This window comes from Podarcis bocagei (assembly GCF_964188305.1).
Source record: "Podarcis bocagei genome assembly, chromosome: 1".
Lineage (NCBI taxonomy): Eukaryota > Metazoa > Chordata > Lepidosauria > Squamata > Lacertidae > Podarcis > Podarcis bocagei.
Window position 1 is genome coordinate 113398257 of NC_138125.1, and position 15006 is coordinate 113413262.

General features: G+C 43.6%; 1 protein-coding gene across 1 annotated transcript in view; it reads left to right on the top strand.

The window, feature by feature from the left end:
* Window positions 1-15006, top strand: part of XIRP2 (xin actin binding repeat containing 2) — a 77243-nt gene that overhangs the window by 13842 nt on the left and 48395 nt on the right. The window contains exon 2 of the mRNA XM_081189409.1: window positions 10011-10162. Coding sequence (XP_081045535.1) covers window positions 10106-10162 — 57 coding nt within the window. The 5' untranslated portion in view covers window positions 10011-10105. The remainder of the gene's footprint in view (window positions 1-10010; window positions 10163-15006) is intronic.

Sequence of the window (15006 nt, forward strand, 5' to 3'; positions counted from 1 at the left end):
CAGAAAGTGGTTGGAATGCTGACTGCGCAGCTTCCATGAAGGAAGTGAAAGATCCATTTGCTTGGGAGAAAGAATTCGGACAACACCTGCAGATGAAACAAGAAGGACTGTGTGTTGTTGGCAAGAGAAATAATCATGGTCTAATCACTTATAAGCACTTTATAAATTTGTTGAAATGTACTAAATCCTCCTGTTACTTCATACTTTTCAACATTTCTCTGATAAAAATAGGGACATCCTATTCCATAATAATTTTATTTATACCCCACCTATCTAAAAGGTTTCCCCTAGCCACTCTGGGCAGCTTCCAACATATACATAAACCTTTTTTAAAAAAAAAACAAAAACAAAAACCTTCCCTATACTGGACTGCAGTTGTCTTCTAAAGATTATATAGTTACTTATCACCTTGGCTCAGGTAACCATACCTGCCAGCATTTATCTGATGAAATAATAATAATAATAATAATAATAATAATAATAATAATAATAATAATAATAATAATAATAATAATAATTTATTTATACCCCGCCCATCTGGCTGGGCTTCCCCAGCTACTCTGGGCAGCTTCCAAAAGAATATTAAAATACTATAATACATCAAACATTAAAAGCTTCTCGAAACAGGGCTGCCTTCAGATGTCTTCTAAAAGCCTGGTAGTTGTTGTTCTCTTTGACATCTGGTGGGAGGGTGTTTCACAGGGAAGGCGCCACTACCGAGAAGGCCCTCTGCCTGGTTCCCTGTAACTTGGCTTCTCGCAGTGAGTGAACTGCCAGAAGGCCCTCGGTGCTGGACCTCAGTGTCCGGGTAGAACGATGGGGGTGGAGACGCTCCTTCAGATATACTGGACCAAGGCCGTTTAGGGCTTTAAAGGTCAGCACCAACACTTTGAATTGTGCTCGGAAACGTACTGGGAGCCAATGTAGGTCTTTCAAGACCGGTGTTATGTGGTCTCTGTGGCCGCTCTCAGTCACCAGTCTAGCTGCCGCGTTCTGGATTAGTTGTAGTTTCCGGGTCACCTTCAAAGATAGCCCCACGTAGAGCGCATTGCAGTAATCCAAGCGGGAGATAACCAGAGCATGCACCACTCTGGCGAGACAGTCCACAGGCAGATAGGGTCTCAGCCTGCGTACCAGATGGAGCTGGTAAACAGCTGCCCTGGATACAGATTTGACCTGTGCCTCCATGGACAGCTGTGAGTCTAAAATGACTCCCAGGCTGCGCACCTGGTCCTTCAGGGGCACAGTTACCCCATTCAGGACCAGGGAATCCTCCACACCTGCCCGCCTCCTGTCCCCCCAAAACAGTACTTCTGTCTTGTCAGGATTCAACCTCAATCTGTTAGCTGCCATCCAACCTCCAACCGCCTCCAGGCGTCCTAAGGAAATGTGGGATGTTCCAGGATCAAGTCAGAAACCAGGACAGCTTCTGTAAATCTGGGACTCTCACTTGGAGGGTCTCATATATTTAATGTCATAATATAGTCCCAGAAAGTCATGAGAAGATATGGTGGTAATCATAATCAATGCAAAAAAAATACAGATAGCTGTGTTAGTCCATTGTGTGTCTATGGAGTGGGGAGGGGGGAATAAAACAACAACAACAGTGGTATAATACTTTCCTTAGGACCTACGACAAGGACAGAGTGTAGTGAACAAGCTTTTGAGCCCACAATTCTTCATCCAGCTGGACATTAAACAAGTATATAATAAAACTTTTTAAAAAGCGGTGGAGGAGAGAATGAGAAAACTGGGTATGAAGGAAAAGGCCCAGACTACTGTCCATTCTTGTAGTCTTAAGATGGCGCACATGAAGTCTTATGCAAACTATCAGTGCAATCCTATACATGTGTAGTAAGAAGAAAGGTATATTTTGCTCAATGGGCTTTCTCCCAGCACTAATTAAATTAGATCATGATGTATGCAAAAGAGCTTTCAGGTTCACCAAAGGTTACTAGGACATCATGGCTGTTTCCCTTTCAAAAATATAAAAACCAGCAATATTTGCCTCTGAATATTGCAGCAATTCCATATTTGCTAATTGCTGAACCTTTCAAACACTCTGGGTGCTATCAAACAAAGTTGTTCCATTAGCTCAAGGATACTTGGTTGTGCAATGAAACTTCTCCCACACATCAATGAAAGTGGAGGAATCCCAAGATTGTAACAAGAGGCTGAATTCAGGGCACAGTGTGTTCGGCCTGAGAGCTGTACATTATTGCCTGTACTAACCCTTCGCCCCACCAAGATGCTCAAAGGTTAGCACAGTATGTCCATGTGGGAATTGATAGCAAGGCAGCATTTCAATCAATACCGAATTGCAGGCTGAACACTTCCCATTTTCTAGAGGAAAACATCCTGTTCGCAGAAGTTTGTGTGCTGCCAAATCAAAGTTTCCAAGCAGCGTAAAGCTTGCCCACACAGGAATGGTGCAATTTTTATGAGGTAAACTTGGGGGAGATGGGTGGTTGATTCTCTACAGAGAGATTATTAATAAGCCAGAGGATGTTCACAACTTATTTTCTTCATCCCTGCGTACACCAAGAGCGAAGATATTCATGGTGATGCTTTTAAGGCATCCTTTCAATTATAAATGATTCTCTTAGCCTGGCAAGGGAATAGGGAAAATGCCAACAGAAGAGACTGCTGGGTACTTGTTTGTGAATGGAGACATTTCTGAGGTGCTAGAGATGGCTGCGTATGCATTTCTCTGTACTCCTGGATCAAGCAGCATATATTAGTTTCACAGAGTAAGTCAAAGGAAGCAAGAGTTTGGGCAGAGTTCTGCTCTACCTGTTTTGCATTCCTCTCTCTCTCCCATTTGCTGTCTCTCTCTCTCACACACACACACATAGCCAGCATTTAATGACAATCTCTACTTTGCATGAATATGCAGTTTAAAAACAAAACTATGACCCAGTGCTCAAGTTAGAGCAGATAATGTAGAGGGGCTCTTAATGAAAATCACATTCCCACACTGCTTAAATGCCCCCCCATCGTGCTCCTTCCACCTGTTACCTTCTAAAAACAATAGCTGAGAAGGCCTTCAGAAAAGGGTAAGGGGGACAGACTGGGGATGGGTGGTGGAGCTATAATTTGATCACCGCTGTGGCTCGCCACAGCTAGCAGCCTGGAAGACAGGAGCACGGATTAAAAATGGACGTTATTTTTGTTTAATATACAGCAGCGGATCCCTCTCTAGTCAACTGGAGCAAATGCTCTTCCAGTAATTTTCGAAGGAAGTGGTTTTTTTGGTGGGCTTACAATTATTATCTTTTTAGTACATTCTCTTCTCCTTAGACCTAATACAGAAGAAAGGGGAAGAGCTATGCAGATGACTGCTGTTTATTAACAATCAGCATGACTTTGCCAAAAGGAAATTGCTACATGTGTAATGTTTTACGGGCCATAAGAACAGCATATTCCTCCAGTAACTATAGGGGAAGACTCCACCTGCTGGTGTGTTTCTGAGTATTACTGCACTCCGATGTGGCTAACACACAATGCCTTTAATGCACATTCAGAGCATATTCTTTCCCTCAAAGAATTCTGGACACTGTAAGTTTACCCCTCACAGAGCTACAATTCCCAGCATCCTTTAACAACCTACATTTCCTAGATTTTTTTTTTCGGGGGGGGGGGGATGTGCTCTGAATGTGCTTTAAGAGCACAGTGTTGTCCCCACGGCATGAGAAACAGCTATTTCATAGTATTAACCAACTGAGGGGAAACTGACCTTGCTGCTCTGGTTTCTAAGCACAGACCTCCACATGTCCCTATTTTCCAGGGACAATCCTGGATTTACAAAAGCCATATCAATTTTATAATTTGATCTGAGAATGTCCTGCTTTTCCTTAGGACATTCCTATTTTCATTGGAGAAATGTTGGAGGGAATGGAGTTATGCAACCTCTCCCCCCCCCCCAAGCCAAGATGATAAGTAACTATACAACTTTAGAAGACATCTGAAGGCAGCCCTGTATAGGGAAGTTTTAAAATGTTTAATGTTTTATTATATGCTAGAGGCTGCCCAGAATGGCTGGGGCACCCCAGTCAGATGGGCAGGGTATGAATAATAAAATTATTATTATTTATTTTTATTATTAAACAGGACGCCCCTATTTTCACTGGAGAAAGCCCTTTATCACAAGGAAGGTTTACTGCCCTGCACCAGCTGTTTCAACCGTAGCAGAATGAAGGACAGAGACTACTTTGCACTGCTGTAGTCCATCATGTAATCTCCACTACATAAAAGCAGGGTTGAGGAACATTTATTCTGTCAATATTGCAGCATTTCCTTGAGGGGGGGTTCTGCTGGCATGTTAGCAGTGGGCAGGGCCTGAACCCAAGATGGGTGAGCCACCTATAGCCCCGCTCTTTAATAATAATAATAACTTTTTATTTATACCCCGCCCTTCCCGGTTCAGAAAACCGGGCTCAGGGCAGCTAAGAACAAATTTAAAACACTTAATTGATGCAACAAAAAACAGCATAAAATACAATATAAAACGTGAATAACAATAAATTCAGAATTCAAAAATCAATTTGGGGGGGAAATCCATCCAATAAACATTAGATGATCACTAGGGCTATCTGGCTACATTAGTCCTATTTGGGCCAGTGAGGAGACCAGGGGAGAATTAGCTGTGGGATCCCAGTGCGGGTAATGACACTCCATTCTGCTGTTACACTCATGAGTCTCTTGTGGACTTCCTACTGACATATGTTTAGCTATTTTGAGCGTTGGATTCAAGGGGCTTTTGGTCTGATCCAGCAGGAATCTTCTTGTATTATAAGAAGAAGTGTAACTGAGTCCACTGGGTTTCAATTCAGACATAGGGCTAATTATATTCCTCTTATGATAGCAGCCATATCAAAGATGTGGTGTATAATCAAAACTTCATGTTAACGGCCTCATGCAACTTTCCCATTGAGTCAGCACAAGCATTAATCTGCTGCTCTTTAAACCAGTATTTCTAGATAGGTGCGTTTAAAACAGCAACAGCACAGAGGTGTATTTTCCTCCAGCTGTAGGTTTGTCTGCAGCTTCTGCCATCCAGGCACACCACAGCTGGTAGCAGGATAAAAAGAAACGAGTTTATAGGAAACCACAGGGAGCAATGCTAGCTGTATCACCTTCAACTCTCTAAGAAAGAAACTATTGTCTGGCTTTAGCCTCTATTGCTTTGTTCTGTCCCTTGTTCATAAAAAAAAGAAGAAGAATCAGCCCAGAAATATCAGTAAGCTATTTTAAGAACCAATGAAAAATCTTGCAAATTCTAGCTACTAAACTAAGTTAGTATTCTGGTAATAGTAACAAAGGCATTATAGGGGACGTGCCACACACAGCCCAAGAGTTCGAAAAGGAATTCACTGCTCATGGTATATGGACACACCGTTCACGTAAACTTACAAGATTTAGTCTTATGACACTTTTGACCAGAAGGGGTGGGAGTGGGGCAGAGAATCTATTTGTATCTTAAGAACATAAAGAAAAGCCCTGCTGGATTCTGTTTTTATTATGTATTTTGTGTGTTTTATATTGTTGTTATTGGACGCGGGTGGCGCTGTGGTCTAAACCACTGAGCCACTTGGGCTTGCTGATCAGAAGGTCAGTGGTTCGAATCCCCATGACGAAGTGAGCTCCCGTTGCTCTGTCCCAGCTCCTGCCAACCTAGCAGTTCAAAAGCACACCAGTGCAAGTAGACAAATAGATACCACTGTGGCAGGAAGGTAAACGGCGTTTCCGTGCGCTCTGGTTTCTGTCACGGTGTTCTGTTGCGCCTGAAGCGGCTTAGTCATGTTGGTCATTGTCAGGGAACTGCCATCAGAGGCACGGGAGAAGGAGAGGGTCTCTGATTCTGCAGCGGAAGGTCCCAGCGCTAGAGGGAGACTCAGCTGGGAAGAAGGGGAAGAGAATGAGTGTAACACCAGGGATCCAGGAGAGCAACGGGACAGGGAGGTGCAGGGGCTCCAGGACTCTTCGTTGGAAGTTAGCGAGGAGAGCCCAAGCACCCCGCTGCCCACGCCCATCCTGCGCAGGAGACTCCCGCGCAGTGAGAGGCGGCGACGATTGGGCGTCAAACAACTCTTATGTTGGCAACGCTTTAAGAAACGCCCACAGACAGATTCTACGAGTGACTAAGGGCAGCCACGCTGAGATGGGCTGTGCAGTCCGGAGGGTTTAACCAGGCAATCTAACGCTCAAACGGAGCAGGATTACACACGAGTAACTCCCAACCATTATAGTCATATGACCCAGAAAGCTGTCTGTGGACTAATGCCTGCTCCCTCAGCCTGAAAGCAAGATGAGCGCCACAACCTCATAGTCTCCTTTGACTGGACTTAACCATCCAGGAATCCTTTACCTTTACCTTACTGGCCTTTATTGGCATAATGCTTTATATTGTAATTTTATGTTGTGAAGTGCCAAGATCGATGGGTACAGGGCAGCTACAAAATTAATGCAATAATAATAATATCTTGTTTCCCACTCTTGTGCTTTGATGCTGGAGGTGATGCATAGTGCTCAGGACCAGTAGTTCTTGGAAGAGCTGCTTCTCTGAAATCCTTTCCCAATTCCAACCATTACTTGCTATTTGAATATATCTGAAGTGGAAGTGAGAATAAGAAAGAACGAAATAGCACTACTTGTTCTTGAATGCAATTGCCTATTCTCTGTGAGTGAGCAACCTGAAAGGTTTTCAGGATACTCTTTCCAGACGGAAATAGAACAGCTCATATGAAACCAAGTTTACATTCTACAATGGGCATAACTAAATGACAAGAAAACAAGAAATGTTTTGAGTACTGTAGTACCAATACTAGTCCTATAGGCTGTCACTGCCAGTGGGAGAGGGACTTCATGTCAATTCTTACTGTATATACCCAAAGTCAAGCTTTGCAGATCTTGTTTTAATGCCTTATTGCAACCTTTAGAAAAAGCTTGACCCTTCTGCATACTCTAACACAGTGTTTCTCAAACTTGGGTCTTCAGCTGCTGTTAGACTACAACTCCAATCATCCCTAACCACTAGTCCTGCTAGCTAGGGGTGATGGGATTTGTAGTCCAACAACAGCTAGAGACCCAAGTTTGAGAAACGCTGCTCTAACGTTTGTGTGACTGGCTTCTCAAGCATATGTGGATTTTCAGCATTTGTGTGGTAGTGAGACCAAGATTTCCTTTTTCCTTGCTCACTGGTGTCTCAACTCATGCCATCCTGTATGAAGCCCCACCATGTCCCTGGAGTTATTGTTGTAAAGTTGTGTTCTAAGAAATAAAACTTTCAAAAGGACAGGGTTATAAAGTGAGGCTGAAAATGACTGAGACGCTGAAAATCCTAGCAAACTCATGAATCTCATCAGCTGTGCATGGAGAGCCTGTAACAATTTCCCAGCCTCACATCCCCTACTGTGATCGAAGCGGAAGGAACAAACACCAATAAAAATGTAAGGACTTTTAAAGCAAAGTAGTGTTGGTAACGCGGGTGGCGCTGTGGGTAAATCCTCAGCACCTAGGGCTTGCTGATCGTATGGTCGGCGGTTCGAATCCCCGCGGCGGGGTGAGCTCCCGTCTTTCGGTCCCAGCTCCTGCCCACCTAGCAGTTCGAAAGCACCCCTAAAAGTGCAAGTAGATAAATAGGTACCGCTTTAAAGCGGGAAGGTAAACGGTGTTCCGTGTGCTGTGCTGGCTCGCCAGAGCAGCGATGTCACACTGGCCACGTGACCCGGAAGTGTCTGCAGACGGCGCCGGCTCCCGGCCTCTAGAGTGAGATGAGCGCACAACCCTAGAGTCTGTCAAGACTGGCCCGTACAGGCAGGGGTACCTTTACCTTTAGTGCTGGTAACAAATCACGATGACATCACCTGCAAGCCTCATAGGCTGCAATCCGATGCTCTGCGAGCAAGTTCCATTGAATTAAGTGGGGTTTATTTCTGAGTAAGACACATGCTGGATTGTGCTTACAGAGTCGAATGGAAGGCGCATGGAAATGGGGCTGTTCTTTCTGGAACATTAAGTGCATAAATTGATCCTAAATGGTGTTTGGCTCCATAGTCTTTTGTGATTTTGCTCATTTCAGTTGCATGCTTGGAAAAGTGTGAATGTATGGTTGAAATCAACAAGCACAGGTGTAATACATAGGTATATTTTTTGGGCAAATTTACAAACGCTGGGTTTCCTGTTCCCCTCTGCTGAAAAGGTTATATTGTAGCCCAGCTAAGAGCTCAATAAAATGGTTGTTAAGCTCATTAAGCTGCAAATAAAAAAGCATATTATGACAAGAAAATGCACATATTTGACAGGAATAATTTCATTAATTGCCGGTTGGAAGGAAAATTACTGACCTGGTTGTGAAGCTAATAGAGGAAGTAATTTATGTTTTGCGTTTTCACAAAAAGTTTTACAGAACTAAGGGGACAACCTGTGGGCTTGGGAGTAGTCAGCCCCTGCACAGTGACTTCATTTTGCAGTACTTCAAGGGAGGTCAAAATAATTAATTATTGCGAAGGATTTATCACAGTCCTGCAGGCAAAATAATTAATAGTAAAAGACTGAATTGTGGAGATCACATTCATAGAATTATAGAATTGTAGAGTTGGAAGGGACCCCAAGGTTCATCCAGCCCATTATTGTATTGTTGCACACCACCACTATAGCTGAGCAGAGCAAGATTCCTAGGTGCTCCCCAGGATTTGTATTTTGTTTGGAAATGAGGCACAGTGGAGACTGCGGTGTCTTTATGATATGTGGTTTATTTACACACATATATACAACCTGAGCCTATGATGGAGGGGTTCTGAAGGAAGACCTTCAGAAGGTCTTATTTTTCCCTGCATCCTCTGATTATCTAGATTTTCCCTCTTTTCTAGCAAGAAGCCTTCTAACCTTAACCAGTTTCTGGAACTGGTGTTACCGCTATCCCGCTTTCCCATTCAGTAGGCATTGAACACCCTTGAGAATCCAAGGAAAGGTTCCCGACGCAAGGAAAACCAATAGGTGCCTCCTGTTGATTCATAGCTGCCACATGCAGCATTAAAAACATGTATTTAAAACATTTATAACCCATATTTCCATTGCAAGGCCGGCTTGCATCATAGGAAAGCAGCCCGGTAAGCATATCACAAATAAACAAACAACAAAGCCAGCGGCAGGTCACAACGGGTAAAACAATCTGATAACAGGTAACCAGCTCATTGTACTAAATATAATAAACAGCTTCATCTACGCACTATAGAAATATTGCATAGATGCAGCACAGTGGCCGTTTGTATAATTCTCTAAGGAAAAAACAAAGAAAGTAGCAGTTTTGCCTATCTCTGGTACAAGCAAAATGATTTTAAAATGGCTCATTAATTGTGTTTTAGGGGCTTTTAATCATTTGTTGCAGATGTTACTCTTTTATACCACAATCCAATCCAAACTAGCTCCCATGTGACTTTTGTTTATGGAAAGGGTATTGTAATGTGTATGGGTTGCTCGTGCGTAAGTTGCCGCCTCTCCAGGCTTTGTTGCCTTGCTAAACCTTTCAGTCTGGACAGCCCTTCACTTCGTGGCTGCCTCAGTCGCTAGCAGAATCCGTCAGTGGGCGTTTCTTAAATCTTTTCCAACATAAAAGTTGTTTGACACCCAGTCTCCTCCTACTCTCTCTGCGCGGAAGTCTTCTGCGCAGGGTGGGCGTGGGTAGCGGAGGACCCGTGCTCTCCCCGCTGGTGTCCGGCGAAGAGTCCTGGAGCCCTCTCGCCAATTCCCCCATCAGCCCCTCTATATCCCTGGTGTTGCGCTGATTGGCTTCCCCATCTGCAGAGCTGCCTCTCTCCCTGCTGGGCCCTTCTCCAGCATCATTTCAGAGCCTTCCCTCCGCCTCTAGCTCCGATGTCAGTTCCCTGACAGGTATATAAATGCAGCCTTTAATAAATAAATATAAACCATTCCACTTCCTCTTTACTTCACACAGAAATAATCGTTTTCTTCATACCCTTGTGTTCTTGTCTTGTTTTGTTCTGTTTTAGGTTCCGTAGGTGGTAAGAAATCAGCCAGTGGACAGCCAGGAGGGACTAGCCAGAGCAACAAGGAGCCCCAGGAGGTGGTCTCACTGAAGGAGAGGATGGCTTTGTATCAAGCAGCTGTGTCCAAAGTAGAGATCAGCAATTCCTCTGCGAATGTAAGTGAGCCACCTTTCCCTCCTAAGCCTTTAGTTTGATAGTGTGCCAGTGTTCTTTGCCTTCATACCATCCCTTCGAAGCAAATATTTGTCAAGTGATAATGTTCCATCCTGCCTTTCTTTCATGAGTCACGTGATAAGAAGGGACAATTTTCCCTGTCTGGTCCACCTTAGGCTGTTCGCACAACCAGTAGGCAAACAGGTAAGCAGAGCAACGTGACCATTTGTCATAGCTTGTTTCAGTAGCAGCACATGTGGAGGCATTGCCCCTGCTTACTCCCCCCACCCTGTAAGATTTTATTAAAGTTTTTTCATAATAGAGTAAGATAAAAGAAACTAATCTAAATAAAAACAGGAAGGAAGGAAGGAAGGAAACACAGAGTCCTCTCTCAAAGGTGGATCTTAACCCTTGTCTCACACAGAAAGTGGTGGACCCTTCTCCAAACTCTCACCTGGGAGCTTTCCTTTTGCTCATTCTGGCAGGTCTTCCCTTCCCTGCCTCTCACTCAGTCAATGTCCTTCACCCAACCATCCCTCACCTTCATGTGTCTCTAATCCTTGGACCCCAATAATGGCCCAGAGCAGAGGACATCAAAGGAAAACAAAACAAAAAGAAAGAAAGAAAAAAATGATAAAAGAAGGAAAGGAAAGAAGAAAAAAAAGAAATGACAAGGACTTCTGGTTTTCTACCTGTCAGTTACATAAAAGAAATTATTCAAAAAACTCACTCTAGGATGACATCCAACTTGTTCTACCTTCTCTTCAGCAATATTTCCCCAATCTTCAGACCCAAATGTCTCAAATTAATTCATTTTCCTTTCCCCACACATACACACAAAAATCCAAAAGAGTTCTCTAATTAGCTGCTGCTTACCTTGATGGGGTTGGGCTGGGACAGGCTGATGGTGATCAGTGATTGTCCTGCCAATGTACTCGCATGGTCCCAACCTCACCATCACCCTGCCCTGACACACTTCTATCCCTGATAAACATCAGTGATGTTGGTGCTGGGGAGTTGGCTCTGTAGCTCCTCCCTAGCACACACGCCATTACAGAATGTGCTTGTTATACAGTCGTACCTTGGAAGTTGAATGGAATCCGTTCCGGAAGTCCATTCAACTTCCAAAATGTTCGGAAACCAAAGCGCGGCTTCCTGCAGCCAATCGGAAACTGCGGAAGCCCCTTCAGATGTCTGGCTTCCAAAAATAGTTCGCAAACCGGAACAGTCAAACCGTAACGTTTGTGACGTTCGGGAGCCAAAACGTTCGACTAGCAAGGCACTCGACTTCCAAGGTACGACAATACTGACAAAATATCCTGGGATTAAGAGGCCCATTGCTTAGCTCCACAGTTCTTCCAAATAATGTATAGTGGATGCACCTCTTTTGGAGTTAGGGACCTGGTAGTCATATTTGAAAGGCGGTAAGAACTGACCCTGTCCTCAACTGGAAGTCCAAGGAAAGTGTCTGATTGTGGGCCCTACTGAGGGATAACAAAAATGATTAGAAGCTAAACTCTTGGGGTTTGCTCTGAAGGTGTAACTAATTCCTGGAGAGCTCAGGAAAATAAATTGCTCACTGCAAAGATAATAACGTGGGTCAGAGGGATCGCCGCTGTGCTCCCACTTGGGTGCCTGCTTTCTGCTCAGAAGTGCTGACGTCAGCTCTCCCAATGGAAGCTTCTGCTCACGGATTAATCTTTGCTTAGCTGCATATGAGAATTCACGTCCAAGGCATAATAAAATGAGCCTGGACTCCTGTTTGCTTTTGCGATGTTTGGCAAATCCTAAAGTCAAGGAAACAAAAGTCAATCAGATATATCAGAATAATCTCGTTTCATGATGCAAAGGGAGCCATCCCAAATTAAGGATATCTTTTAAAAGTGTGTGTGAAGTAAATCCACAGCAGTGTGTATGATGGATTTTTAACCTTCAGAAAGGAGTCCAACTTTTTTTTATGGAACGCCGAATGGAACATAAAAAGCCCTTTACTCTCCCTATGTAAGCGAATGTCTGCTATTCACTCGTGTGAAGATAAATGAAGCTCTGCGCTTGTAGACATCTTTCAGATGGAGCTGAAAATTGCCTCCCAACCCTAACCCTAGAGGCTTCAGCCTCCAGTAACAGTTTGGATGGAGGGGGCATATTGCATATCCAACTTGGGAAAAGCCGGGTCTGTATCTATATGGTAGAGCATAAGACTCTTACTCTCAGGGTATGCTACATTGAACTCCTTGGAGAAAAAGGTGGAATATAAATTCAGAAAATAAAATACATGCATACATAACCCAAGCTAATATACAGGGTGAGTCCTTTAAAAGAGGCCCCATGGATACAGAGTACACCTGTTCCACAGGGCCTCTTTTAAAAGACTCACCCTGTACAATAGGTTGGATTCAATGTCACACTGCCACACATGTTGTCAGCACATGCATTCCTGCTTGCTCAATGGAACAATCTCTCCTCTCCTCCATATGTAAGCAGTTCTACTTACTTAATTACACACACACACAGCCAATTCAGTGGGGAGGGAAGAAGGGGGAAGTCCTTGTATGAGCTGGCGATAATGAGACCAGTTAGTTGAATTTGGCCCAATGGGTTGTATTCAACCAAGTCCTGCTCAGAAAAGACCCACTGAAATTAATGAACCTAAGTTAGTAATGTATATTAAATTCAGTGGGTGTACTCTGAGTAGGACTAGCATTGCTTACCACCCAATGAATTGTATGGTACTGCTCATATTTAGAGCAGACTAATTGAAATCAATGGATGGGACTGATTTTGGTCATTGGTTTCAGTGGGTTTACTCTGATTAGAATTTATTTAGCTACATTCCAGCATTAATGGCACTTTATGACTGCTGTGTAGCATCTTTAAAATTACCTAGGGTTAAATATAAGGTATGACAGATAAAAATTTGTACTGTGTACATCATACTGCTGGCCAATTTCTCTTCTTCCTGCTGCTGAAGGCATAAAATCTGTTCGAATTGGCTTAGTCAACAGAGAAATGAGATCTGTTTACACTCTTGTCACTTGATAAACCAGTTAAAGGAGTAGGAATAGCTGCAGATTCCCATGGTGGCGGCAGCTTAGTATTGTTGTAGTAGTTGTTGTTGCTTGAAATGACTGCAGTGCAGCCACAGCTGCCTCCTGTTGTAAGAAAAGCAACAGGAATGTTAAAAGATCATTGAAATAATTAGTGAATTGTAATGAAGATGGATTCTCTAATCCCAGGAAATATGGAACCAGCAGAAGGGTTGATGCCTGCAGTCATATCCATGGTTCTATAAAATTGGCTGCTTTACATAGGGTAATACACCATTACCAGAGTGTTACAGATGCCCTTGTTTTGTCCATATCCTCCATGTTGCATAATACCACTACTACTACTACTACTACTAATAATAATAATTTTATTATTCATATCATACCCATCTGACTGGGTTGCTTCAGCCTCTCTTGGTGGCTTCCAACACTCATAAAAACATAAAAAATAATTGCACATAAAAAAGCTTTCCTATACAGAGCTGCCTTCAGATGCGTTCTAAAGGTTATATAGTTACTCATCTCCTTGACATTTGATGGGAAGGCGTTCCACAGGGTGGATGCCACTACCGAGAAGGCCCTCTGCCTGGTTCCCTGTAGCTTCACTTCTCACATTGAGGGGGCCACCAGAAGGCCTTCAGTGCTGGATCTCAGTGTCTGGGCAGAAGGATGGAGGTGGAGACGCTCCTTCAGGTATACAGGGCTGAGGCCATTTAGGGTATACCCATTCCATCTCACCTGCATGTGAAAACTTGTGTCAACGCACAAGATGCAGCTATGCTCACAGTTAGGGACACCCCTCTTGTGGTGGGGAAAGGTCACCTCTCTTAGACCCCATGCTTTGTGGGGAGGGGGCCACACCTGACACTGGCAGCTACAGCTGGCAGCCCTGCTGCCTGACTAGCTCTGCCACCACCTATCAACCCAGAGAGGCTTTCCAACTTCTCCCTTCCCAGAGCAAATAAGGGAGGGATGAGGTGGAGGGTCTCAATGCTGCCACTAAAGAAACAGCGAAAGGAAAAATGCAAGGGAATTCTCTCACGCACCTGAACCACGCAGGATTGAACTTCCAATGCACAGAGACATCATTCCTGCTTTCTACAGATTTTGGCCACAACAGTTGCCAATTCAGCTGCATCTGTTCCTGTTCCACACCTGATGTCACATATGACATCAGATTTGGGGCAGATGGGCATGGTTTCTGGGCCAAATGAGGAGGTCTGGTGAGAAGCTCTCCATCCCTGCTACACACACTTAGCAGAGAACAAGTCCCATTGAACTCAGAAGCCCTTAATATTGAGTAGTCATGCGCTGGAATGCACTGTTATAGTTGCTTTATACATAGAGGGTAACTTGAAACAGAGATGGGGCAAATTTTAATTCATGAGGCTGTAAGTTCATGGCACAATACTTATTTTTGAGGCTGTTTTGCTTTCTGTGTGTTTCTGGGTAAGGAGGAATGAGCAATAAAATATTAAAGGTCCCGTTCCTTGCTAACAGTGAGTGATCACTTAAATTTTCGCAAACAAAATCTGTCTTCTTTGATATATTAAAAACACGCCCATACGGCAGTTTGGGTAATATGCAAATTTAATATGAAAATCGGTTGGTTGTTTAAAAGTCAAGCAATTAAGGAACTACAAATCTTCTTTTGACAGCCCCATTTAATAGTGCCAGAATACAAGTATCAAAATAAAAGTTCCACGTATAATACTTAGAGCTTGGCATTACTAAGTGCCTCAGAGGAAGTACCCAGGTAATGTGGAGACTTTAAAGGTATTGCCTAATCTACTTCTTGC